This window comes from Lingula anatina, chromosome 1 (assembly GCF_051362555.1).
Source record: "Lingula anatina isolate TDL-2025a chromosome 1, LinAna3.0, whole genome shotgun sequence".
NCBI classification, from domain to species: domain Eukaryota; kingdom Metazoa; phylum Brachiopoda; class Lingulata; order Lingulida; family Lingulidae; genus Lingula; species Lingula anatina.
In genome coordinates, this window is record NC_141767.1 from 58,904,790 (window position 1) to 58,918,199 (window position 13,410).

Here is a 13,410-nt window from a genome sequence, read left to right on the forward strand (position 1 = left end):
GATACAGTCTCCAGGCCCACTTAACACTTTGTTAGGTATTAAAGATAAACTTCAATCTATTTAACTATGATTACGAAATGTTGGTACCTGCAACTAAAATTTTCTATTGTCACAGAAATGCATCTAAGGATAAAGTATCCTTGCCTAAGCTGACATTTTAAGTCTCAATATACCTTATATACGTCATGACACATCTGTCAACTTACAACCATTGTTTTCTCTTTAAAATACAAAGGATATTGGAATTGCTAAAAAAAAATGACTTTGTCCAGCAAACAGGCTAACCAAATTGCAACAAACACTTATAACCTGAAGATTCAATATCCATCTGTCTCCAAATAATTGTCTAAATAATATTCTTCAAATACTATGAGTCCCATTATGCCAGGTTTATTAGCCAATTTTGAGGGGACAGTATCATGTTTAAACACAAACACCTTGAGGTTAGAAATATGGGACCTTCCTGTTAACATGAGAAGGCTTATTCTGTTGGTGATACTATTATTTCATCACAGCTCAAGCCATCGATCATTGAATAAAAGACTGGTTTCTCTAACTATAGTGGTGTTGTGGTGCCCTGTTACAACATCAACAGTATCTTGTCCAAGTCCATATTCATTTTCAAACGTAGGTTTCTTATTTTAGATCTACCCATCACAATAGTCTTTTGATCAACAATATCACTGTGTTTATTTACCTTTTTTCAAAACTCCTCTTTTGTCCAAAGAAAAAAATAAATAAACCAAATAAATAATGTTTTTCTTCTGGTCATCAAGACTGATCTCACAAAACAATAAACATCAACAGCAGCAGCAGAGAGACAAAATATTACTAATATGGATAAAATTGTCTTACCTTTATTTCAAATTGATCCACACACATCTTGACGCATTCCTTGACCGAATCAGTGTTGGACACTGTGATGTTCTTGGTCTGAAACACAGAAAACAGCACCATCAGGCTATTTGTCAGAATACATTCCTCAAAGACAAAGTATCAACCGCTACAACCAACCACCTTCCCCTGTCTCAGCTGTACTGTCTTGTGATGTGAGTGGAGTCAACTTGGCTATGGCTCACTCACTCTCAATACCAATTCATCAAATTGTGTGTTGCTCTCTTTTTGAGCCCACACGCCCCATGTGTCATCATCCATTCAATAAATTATCATGCTGGAATGTCAAATTCAAATTACACCACAGCAGTGTGACATGATTCCCCTTTCTTTTTCTAACCACACATACTGCTGCTGTTATCTTACCTGTAATTACTGTAGATAAGTCATGAAAAAACAAAACTTTGTCCTCTATTTTAAGTTAATCATACCTGAGTGTAGAGATTGTCAGGAGATTTTGTTCGAGGTGCCATGATCGACCCAGTTTGGTCAGTTGTCAAAATTCTCTCATTTTAAGGAGCTTAGTGTTTACTGAACAAAATCTTTATCTAAAATGCAGACTGTGCCCAGTAATTTTCCTCTTCACAACATCAATATCCAATTAAGGTAAATAAAAATCGAAGCTTATTAAGCAAAGCAACAATTTACTGAAAAGATTTAATATCAATGAATATTGGTCTGGTGGAAAATAAGAATAGAATCAAATATCAATCACCTCAATTAATCAAAATCGCCCAATTAATCCCTTTACATATGAATTCGGCCATATGATTTGCTCATTTTTCTCTTAAATCAATATATCAGGGTCTCTGATCTTCATTGTTAAACCACACAAAACATATTGGTAAATATTTTCACAACTTTCGGATTATTGGAATTTTGTGCAAGCAATATTAGAAAGACTAGCCCTGCTTTGAAGTTCCAATATTACCTAGCACTCTAGTTAATTAAGCAGAAAAAATTGAGCTACTGCAAATGAACTCTTTCCATACTCATAAAGTGACCATAACATCTGAGTTCTTTTGTTCAGTTTGGGTATTTAATGGATTCATTGAAAATCACTAATGATCTTGTTACTGCGCCACAACAACAAACTTAGCACGAATGCACACAAGCAGAGTATTTCTCGGTTCTTTAACATGTTGACCCTTGAGGTTACCTACTGGTATTTGGTTTATTCATAAACTACACCGGACTTAGGGTGTTTATGTGTATTTCCCATTTATGCCTCATTCATCCCTCCCACTGCCAAGTTCACAATATTTACACTCACTAAGTTGCCTCTCTGTTGACGTGATGGTCTATTCAACAGAATGATCCCTGTCGTTATAGGGCCACAAACTCTTTTTTAATCAAGGCATTCAAAGTTACCACAGGTGTCTTCCTTGATGTTGCCGGCTATATCTTATATGACTATATTCAGTGCAAGTTGTGAATTCTATAACAATATATAGTATGCTTAAACTATAAATGCCTTGGCTAATTACTAGTTTGAGCCATAATTGATGAAAGTACTATTTTTGAAAATTCTCATTTCAAAGGTATACTTACAGCTCTAAAAAACTATGCATTGGTAGTTGAAAGAGAATTTAAACAAAACATTCGTAAGTAACATTCATCTTATTAAAAAATTTGTCAAGTTACAACTGTGTTTCCCTCTATTCTAGTGAACAATATAATGATGTGATATAAAAATAATAGGTTAGAAAATTTACTACACGACTCTTTCTTTTTTTCTGGTATTCTCATCTAAAATGACAGATGAGAAAGTTGGTTGTCTCTGAAGGGGAAAGGGCAATTTTTCTTGACCAAACTTAGAACATATTATAACTAGGCTATACAGGTAGTGATAAATTTCAATTAACACTCAGACAACTGAAATTGAAAAGTGGGATAATGTAATTAAGCATCTTTTGGCATTACGCTGATGCTAATGTCAAATTGGGAGATGTTATAAAAGATTTAATCAGCAATTCATCAGACTGTGAAATATGGTGGGATAAACCCTTGGTTACCAAGGACAGGAGGATAATCATAAAGCAATCTGCCTTTAGTCATTTCATATCTCTGTGCATATCTACTTTTGCACATTTTTCAGCCAGCTTGTTTTGTCTATGAATTTCAGTACAACTTCTGTATTAAGTAAAAGAAAATTTACATAAACTTACATGCTGACAATTATCCATGTCCTTGTTTACAACTTTCAAGACAATGCTCTTAGGTTGTTCCTTGGCTTTTTCCTCTTCAATTTGCCTAAAATGTAAAGAATACTTCCATCAAAACTTCCCAATATACTTTTTCAAATAAATATACTAGTTGTAAATGGTATATTGAATCTGTTTTATGACTAAAAGTATTTTTTCAATCAACAGATGGTTATATACTTTTCTAAGAAGCATTTGCTCATTTCAATTTCAATTCAAATAGTCAGTTTTTCCCTGTTATTTGCTATTTGATCATTCAAGCATATCATGCTAACTCAAATTCAAACTCCTATGTCACTGCCTTTCTCAATATGTGACACTGATGACTTCATTTATGGTACAAATAGGGCCATGAAGGCCACAAGACTTCATATTAACACAGACACATAATATTAACACAGACAATGATGTAATATTACATACTAAAGACTTTTAACTGATCATTCTAATGTGAATCACTGAGTACTTGAAATGCCATCATTTTCATTTTTGATGGTCGCCCATCAAATTAAATGACACAATAAAGTTTCACTGCCCTGTCAAATTGAACTGGTCAGTTTGTGTAGACAGAAACAGAGAAAGATGGGAGTATCCCAGCCCACACAGTCAATGAGTCATGTTACAATGTTTTGTGTGATGGGACCCCAAAGTTCCCTGGTACACACTGGTCACAAGCACCTGGCCACAACACTTGTATATCACTACCAATTAAAATAGCTAGAACAGCTGGAGATTAGACCAAGTTTTGTTTAGGAAGGTAAATAAGATCTCAGTTGCTACAACATATGAAAATACACAAGTAAATAAATCAGTCCTTAGCCATCAAAAACTTAAATAACTCGCAGCAGTTGCTATGGTAACAGAAGAATGCAACAAATAAAAGCACTCACTTTTTCAATTTCTCCAACCAGTTTTCCTTTGCTTCTGGCGTGCTGAAGGTTGCTACAAAATTTGTTGTTGGCCAGCCCATGACGAAGGATCTATCATGAGGCTTCGTGATTTCACAAGCATCTTCTATACATGTGGCCGTCCACATTTCACAAACACGCACCCTATGCTTGAGTTTGAATGCTATATTGGATCTGGAAAATGAAATATCATGTAACATTGTGATAAAAAGAAAGAAAGAGGTCAATGTGATGATATCTCTGCCAATGTCATGATGCCAACTTCTGACCACAGTACATACTGTAGACCACAGATAAAACTCTGGAGATCTCTCACTGTGGCACATGCGAGTTGGCACTGTACTGGAAGCATAATGCACTTTTTGATAAGACCAACAATACAATAGCAGAGCTAGATAGATCAGACATCACATGGTGAATCTGGTACTAAAAAATGAAACCACAAAAAAGATCGATTTCATCATTTGCATTCCTCCCTTGTTCATCCATGAAGTAAATGCTCACAATGTCAGCTGTACACATTTATCATAAATTAGCGTAAAGGTCCAGACCTTATAGAACTCATTGTGGATTTGAAAAAAAAAATCATTACGATTTGTACATCTGGTTGGCAGTGCCACAGGTTATGAAACAATGTTCTCTACCCTATGGAATAGTTGACTCCTAGATAAACAGGAAAGTTCTCTTGTTTTCATCTTTTTAGATAAAAATTTATTATCCCGAATTTACTTACTGTAACTTGGTCTCTATTAGTAAACAAAACACTGAAACCTAAGCATCCTCATAATTTTCATGTTAATGTTCATTGTATCAACAAGCAAAAAACCCAAATATGCAAAAGTAAAAAACAAATTTAAAGTTAAAACAAAACAAAACAAAACAGAACAAAACAAAAAAAAACCTTAACTGACTATAAAAAAAGCTTCCGTTTCTGCCCCACAATTCTGTCCATGCGTAGTCACATAGTACTGATTACCAAACCAATCTCATCTATGCTATATACCACAAACTACAGTCAGGGACAACAGAGAAGGCAATACGCTATTAACATGCAAGACTGATCACAACACTGTACATTAGTGTTTGTATAGTCTTCCTTAAATTTGCAGGGAGATTGCTATCTGACATGGCCAATATTCCCCTTCATCTGATATCACTAGATTTGTAATTCAAATTGTGCTCCTGAGATTGGAGTCAAACAAGTGAAAGAGTAAGGACCAGTTTCAAAATAGGAACACAGACTGTTGACAAGAAATGAAGGCACTGCATGTCACAAAGGGCTTGTTTAGTTGTAAAAGAACACATTACACGAAAGTTCAGCAAATAATGAGACAGTTCCACCAATACTTGCTGTGTTTGTTACCTGTGGTTTGTTTGCTGGTTTGTTACCTTGGTTTTTAAAAAAATGTACAACTCCCCTCCCCTCAAATACTTTGACAAAGAAACTGTTTGAGTTGAGCAGCCAAGGGTATATTTAAAATTATCTTTGGTATTTATAAACACATTCAGAAAAACACAAAGAAATTGGACAAATAAGTAAAATGAAATTCAACTTGATATGAAAACACTTTAAGAAAATCTGAATATCCTCATTGCAAGAACATTGGTATTGCATTCATAGGTCTGAATAATCCGGTGATGTTTAATCAAAGCTTTACATATTGTTTACTACAGGTATATTGCCTACAGGTACATCAACCTGCTTGACAATCTGTGTGCTGATGCTTGGAATTATAAATTCAATGGTGTAGGGTTTGTCCTGCTGATTTCAATGCTTAACTCAACAGCACACAAAGATCATTTGGAATTTCAACTACAAGGCACCTCATATGTAAATTTGTCTGATGAAGAAACAAACTTGTTCTTAAAAAACAGAACACACAAATCACTGAGAAATATCTTAATAAATATCATCTTATACTAGCAATCATAAACATTAAGCAGCCCCTCCTGCCAAATTTTATCATAAAGAAAGGATAATCTTCTAAAAGAAAAACAAACCTCAATGTCTTTTTGAAGACCTATGTTCAGACAAGTTTGCATGTCCCTTATCAGTTGCAAAGTGGGATAAAGACATTAACCTTATGCATTGAAAGTTAACCTTGTTAGTCCAACTTGCTAGTTGTTGCTTAGAGGACAGAGAGAACTCTAAGAGAATGCCCATTATGGGTTTTACAACAGAATGAAACCAATTTTAACAACAGTTTTTTCCTTCATTCCCTGTCTCTAACAAATAATATTTATACATGTATCAGGTTATCTTTAGAATAAGACAAAGGACTAGTTTACTCTCTTGGCTATGAAAGTTTACTGGGATCATTTTAATAAAGCCCCATTTTAAAATTTAAAAGCACAAGAAGACATTTACATAGTAAGACAAAGACATAACCTAAAATTTATGTCTTCAGTTAAAAAAATCAATTCAACCCAGAGAACCTTACCCAAAAATGAGTCATACAACATGGTAATCAAATTTACATTCTGAAATTAACTTCAAGATTCTGTATTAAGGACATTTTTTGAATGTGCAGAATAAAGTTCCAGGGTCTCTCATCTAGGTAAGGTCCTGCCTGGGGCAACAAGACTGTAACCAAGTGTCAGCATTGTCACTGATATGCATACTGGAATAATATGGGTCCGTCTCTGCTTGGTATTATCTACATGATATGCCTAGAGAATTGGCCAGATTTCATCCCATGTTATTCAATAACAAGTTTCACTGGGGATGAGCTAGGATTGCACCCAATTTTTGTGTTTTGTGTTTCATAAAAAAAAAATGCATAGAAAGTGTAAATGAACACTACTGTTCCTCTTTACTACTTAAAACAAACCGAGTTGCATCATATTTATAGATTGAAAAATTATACTCACTTTTGTTTGGCGATCAGAAGTAGGTCGTTGAATAAAAAGAGGTAGCGTTCTTGGTTTTGTACACCCTGCAAAAATAAGAAGCAACAATTAATAAATTTACAACTGACACCAACAAAAATTATCATTTTGAATTCATAATCAATATCACATTTCTCCTGAAACTGACATCTGCAATGGACTTTATGTAAGCTGTTTAAACCTCACCTACCAATCAACTAACCTTTCAGTCTTCACACCTAATTGTGATCACTCTGATCCATAATCATCACTTTTATGTAAAAATTGAGAAAATATAGCTGACATCATTACTCCTTTCTAGGCGTTATTGAAAGCGCTCAATACTTCAGATGTTTGAATCCACGTAAAAAGCAGTGACATTTGTATGATGCTCATCCGTGATTACAGGCTATTTAGAGTTTACGAGCAATAAAACACCTCTCCACTCCTCCTGGCTGCCGTAGGCTCCTCACATACTTTATATAGTATTCATAAGCAAGCATCTATAACCCCTCATCAAAAAACGAGAAACTAAACGAAATCATATCCACACTAAAACAGATTTGATGCTTAACTGGAATATCATCTGACTTTGAGAGCAAGGAGTGGAAACAAATGAACAGGAAGCTGATTGTTGAGTTTCATTTAATATGCAATGTTCTTCCTCTGGTAACATACTTTGACATCTTACTCTGCCAAGTGGATGAGATGATCAACCACAATTAGTGATCTGAATTGTAAATACCATACGTAGAAAGTATTGGTTTGAATATCATAAGGAAAAATTACTATTGTAGTCATTGCAAAAAATTGAACATAAAATTAAAGTATGCTGATAATCATGATGATGAACAGAAAACAACTTGAATACTTAAAAAATATCCACTGATGTGTATGAAGAAAAAAATCTTAATTTTAAAATAATTTACCTTTTCAGAACACAATTACCTAGAAAGTACAGATCTATCCTTTTGAACACTCTCTTGCAACTTTCATCTGACGTATACCAGCTCTTGATTCCGAATTGCTAAAAATTGCCTACCTGCGTCACCACTGTCAATACATCTCTACTGTATTGGCCAATGGTTTGTTTATTGGCTAATGATAGTTTATGTACCAGTTAGAAGCTGCCAAGCATGGGCCCAATGTCTTTTTAAAAGGTAACTTTATATTTTCGCAATGGTAATGGATCCTCTGCGTGCGTGACACACTCTAAAAGGAAGATTTCTTTCAGGAGTGGTCCACTGTAGACAAACATTAGGACTAACAGGCACAGATTTACTATTATGGCATCATGCACATTTTGTAAAATATCTTACCCCTAAACAAATTCATTGTTTCTGAATTGTCAGTAGAGACAAAAAACCTTTGATAAACCTTATTGAAATGGAGCTCGATTTTATGTAAAATACTAGTTCAGTTAGATAAACTAGCAACTTTTTCTTATCACAATTTCAATCATTCATCCTTGGGGGATTACAATTCAATAAGTGGCTGAAAAGGATCTGTATAGTCTCTTTTAATCAAGTCTCAAGAAGGTCTCTAGATTTCTAATAAATTCCTGTCTCTAATCCATGTAATTTGAGTGAGATAGCAAATGGTACCTTTTATAACATTTTCAGTCAAAAGTATGTAGAGAGTCACTTTTATCCAGATAAAATGACAGATATTATGCAAGCTAACTTTTAAAGACATCCATAGGGGCAATTCAGAAATGACTTGTTATCTAACAGGTACATTAACTTTGAATCGGAGAAGTTTCTCTAATCCTCAATGTTATCAAAAGGTAAATATTCAGGAATGTTTTACCTTATCATTCATCTTTTCGTCCACCATAAAAACCTTGGGGAATATTCTTATTTTATTTCTTTACAAACAAATAGAAAAGTACAAAAATGCAACCCAACAAAGTGCAGTTTCCCTATTTTAGTTTTAGAAGAAATAAATAATGGATTGAAGAGGGTCAATTGTACTCCCTAGTCATGTGTCAGTGCTTCACCTTACATCCTTGAGATACCTGTGGTTTTCTTTGATGTTATGAGGAAAAAAGTCAAGATCTAGGATAAACAGGACTGTGAAAACAATAAAACTTCTCAGATGAATACAATTTGGGAATAAGGCCACACTTTTTTAATTTTATGGATGACATCCTGCGCGCACACCGATTTTCGTCCGTTCTCCAAAAAAAAAAAAAAAAAAAAATCCCCCCCCCCCCAAGGAAGTCGGTTGTCGCAAACGTCGTTATTGAATTTGCCGGAAAATGCAATCGGCAATCCTCGGCTAATTCCGCAAGCTCCATGCTGTCATTGTCGACTGCGGAGATATCCGAGTAGTTCCGAGTGCGGAAAATGAGCTTTCTGCGCATGCGTATTATCACCACGTGGAAATATGGCCGCTTTGCCGTCAAATTCATCTCTAGCATTAATTTCAAAATACACGACAATAAAGTCATAAAGAGAACGGGGGCCGTCGTTTTGGATTGGTTTGCCATTAATATTGGACATGGAGATATCACATTTTTACAATTATACGAAAGGCTGGCCGCGGCCAGCGATCATCGCCCGGAAAATTTCAGTGACATTCTGGCCAGCGATCATCGCCCGGAAAATTTCAGTGACATTCTGTCCAAAACAGCACATAGGCTTACCAGGTTTTTTTTGTAGCGAAAAAAGGGTCGACAAGAGCGTCGTGGTATTTGGTGGACTGAAGGTCAGACAGGCCACCCGATAGTTGGCTGCTACGTGTGAGTCGAAGTAGACAAAATGGCATCGACCGAAATTACCTTTTTTAGATTTGGTAGTAGGAAGCATAGGCCTATCTTTGCTTCATTTTTTAACAATTTTGTGAAGTGTTCACAATGCTTAAATTTTCTGAGAGTACAAATAAAGACACGCTGTTTATTTGATATTTGTTTTATTGATTGCTATACCAACAGAATGCATGAAATAACCTGAAATAGATTTGGTAATATGCAGCACATATATATTCATGACTTTTTACCTTTCTACGAAGTAGGCCCTATTCACAGTGCTTTTATATTTTGAGAGCATGGATAAAGACATGTTGTTAGTTTGATACGTGTTTCTGTGGTAAATTAGTGTTTCCAGCTGTGTACTGAAAACATAACTTTTCTTAAGCAGTTTTTTTTTTTTTTTTTGACTGTTTTTTTTTTTTTTTTTTTCGCCCGCTCGCGCCGATTTATGGGTCCCCAGAGGATGTCATCCATAAAAATAAAAAAGTGTGGCCTAATTTGTTCTACTTTGGAAATTTTTTTTTTACCTGACAGAATACTGATTGTAAAACGTAACTGTAACAGGAGGGGGGCTAATGAAAAAAGACTTGAAATTCATTCAGTAACATAAGTTGATTCTGATATCAAACAGAGCAAATACTATTCAGAGTCGAATAAAATTTTAGGCACATATATGAGATAGATAGAATCCATGATTATAGGTTCACTATGCATCTTACAAATTTAGAACTCACATTCAAAACGAATGTCCAAAACTAGTCCTGATGTTATAAATTTTTATGAAGGCATAGAACCCTAAAATGTGTCTTACTTGCTGAGAACCCTGGATGGGTTCACACATTAACATCACATGTTTTATGATCTTCTCAAGGACAGGTGGGATATCATTGTACAGTGTTACCTCTCTAACAGCCACAAGTGTCAAGTGGCCCCTTGTTACAATTTCTGGACAAGAACAAATCAAATAAATATTAAATTTATGCCATTTTATGATAGTACACCTGGTCACTACTCAAATTCCACTGACCTTATGTCCTCAAATCACTGCCTTTTTTTATTTCCTTCAGTCCTAAAAGGTGGAGCAATTCCTGATTAAATTTCAGAAGAGTAGCAGCAGCTCCTATCTGGTCTCTTACCCCACTGTCAATATCTACGCATTGGGTTACTAACATTTTGGGGACTGTTAAACCAGGTCCTGAATGGGCCAACAAATTAAAGCAGCTAAACAATGGTCACCTGCTTGCTCACCTTACTTGGTGCAAAGTTTCCTTTTGTCCCATGGTCTTGCACTTAACAAGAAGCTAAAATTGGGAGAGACCCCTTTCCAATGTCATTACATAACTCTTTACCCAGATAACCTTCAACAGGGCTGGGTTTTACTGAGAGAAAGTGCTTTCAAACTCTACCTTTCTGATGTAATAATCACAATTTTTAAGATTACCTTGTGGGTTTTCTAGTGTCCAATTAAGCAAAGTGACAAAATCAGCAGGTAACTGGTGTTAATTTGGTAATTTACAAGGTATGTGCTCCCATGTGTTCTACTAGGTCAACAGTTCTATTCAGGTGGGAAAGAGGGACATTTGTAGATTAAATAACACCATCAGCAAGTACTTGGAAGGGATATGCCTTATGATTAATGACATTTTTTTCTTGAAGACATCATCATGTCCATTCTTTAACTCTGCCTAACACAAACAAGTCACTTACTGCATACAAACTGGTACTATTGTGACAAGAAGTGAATTTCTCTAGTCGGGAGAGATTTTGTCCCTTCCCGGACCAAGACATTTGTGTGACAGTTTATTCATTCTAGCCAGGGTCTGATGTCATGAACTCCAGTACCTTAACATTGGAAAGAGACTAAAACACGTTTCTTCCTTTTCACTGCACGTGATATCAGGACTGACTGCACACAGCACTCAATGCAGCCAGACAGCTACATCAACTGACCACCCTCTAGATGTCAGTTCTATCTAATCTTGTCCACTCAGACATTATCTTGTATGTACCATTGTGGTGTTAGGTCCACTCAACACCCAAAAGGGTATAAACTGATAGCTGTCATCAAAATGCTAATCTTTATCAAGAAAGTGAAAAAGACATTCTGACAGTCTGTATCATGACTGTCAACTACATATGCATTTTCTTCTATTAATTTTACAATAAATCTTCAGTATTTTGTCTTAGTTGTACATGTAATTTGGACTCCAACATGATAAACCAAAAACTCAACCTTACATATTTTAGTGACTTACCTAAATCTTTATAAGGACCAAGGGTAAAATTAACATTTGGCTATTATTTAACATATATTACCTTTAAATTTTAAATGTGTTTGCACCAATTTATTTGACAAAATGGATGAAAACAAAATATAAACCTAAAATGTACAGATTCATTTTCCGATGTAAATGGTTTTGCACTCAGTCAGTGGTATTGGCTGAACAATTTTGAAATGACAAAATACCAGTAACGAATGTTTAGTGGCCAGCCAGTATTAAAAGCAACTGATAGTCAGTCAGGCTTGGGCAGTCAAGCCCCTATCTTACCATTCTTAGGAAGTGTCATCAGAGCTGGGGATCAGATTACAGAGGTGCAACCATCACTTATTGTCCATTGTCCACCCCTGACTTCTTGACCTGCATTCTGAACACATACAAACTGCCCTGAACATACATCTACCCATTTTCAACAGCCTTTGATAAAGAATAAAGACCCTGAATATGGATAGGAAATGTCATGTTTTACCCACACCGATTTGAGGCACCACATTATTAATTAAGGGCCCTTCAGCTGGCATAAAACAACATTACGTAATCACCAAAAAGCAATGGCTGATGAGTTTACAGGAGGCTGTCCTCTGCACCAGTTGACTACCCTGGGTTTGACAGTCCCTTCACATGCAAACTGCCCATTAACCATGACATAAATTATGACATAATTTGGACAATGGTCCCAGAACTGAAATGGTCCACCTAAGATAATACATTGGACAACGGATGGCTTCCCAACACATGACAGTATAGACACAGTACATTTTTAAGTTATTTCAGGTGATTTTGTTCACACACTTACTTTTAATGATATCTCTATCTCCCACTTGCATTTGTATGTCCAACTAGTTTGACATTATAAAAATTCTACAAACAATATTAGATTTTATCACTTTCTTTTTATATTTTCACCAGAATTAGTTTCTTAGCTTTTTTTACTTATTTATTAATTTTTTTTTGGAGGGGGGGGGGGGACAGTTATGAATTGCAAGAAATTTGCTGTGTTAACTATGTGTAATAATTCACTGAATTCAAATAAATGTTGATTACATCCTGCAACATAATTTGTTTTGTATCAACATAAAGTCTGACAACCAGGATATACATTTTAGAATCATTTCTGATAATAAAATTTTCCTTCTTGATACCAAATGCATATTTCCTAGTTGAAGGTTAAGGTCACCAGTCTGGGAATGGACAAAACTGAAGATTATAGGCGTCTCCGGTATGAGCAATATAAGCCTTGGAAAACACAGTCATCATTTCTATCTGATAGTCATATATAAAATCACTATCACAGTATTTCCTTAGTTTTCCATGCTTGTGGGTGGACTGAGATATAACAACCACAAATCAATTTGCAAATCATAATGTTTGTAAAGAAAAGTACCCCCTTCAGGAATGAGCACTTATTAATGTGAGCATTTAGAGGATTCACCTTGTCCCAATATGGCAGAGATAAACATACCTTGAACATTGTAGACAGCACTGTCCCCTGGCCTAACATAAAG

General features: G+C 35.3%; 1 protein-coding gene across 1 annotated transcript in view; it reads right to left on the bottom strand.

Annotated features, from left to right (window-relative positions):
- Positions 1–13,410, bottom strand: part of LOC106166381 (uncharacterized) — an 87,994-nt gene that overhangs the window by 8,093 nt on the left and 66,491 nt on the right. Inside the window, exons 13-16 of the mRNA XM_013544921.2 lie at positions 6,878–6,942; positions 3,989–4,180; positions 3,063–3,147; positions 856–933 (exon numbers count right to left, since the gene is read on the bottom strand). Coding sequence (XP_013400375.2) covers positions 856–933; positions 3,063–3,147; positions 3,989–4,180; positions 6,878–6,942 — 420 coding nt within the window. The remainder of the gene's footprint in view (positions 1–855; positions 934–3,062; positions 3,148–3,988; positions 4,181–6,877; positions 6,943–13,410) is intronic.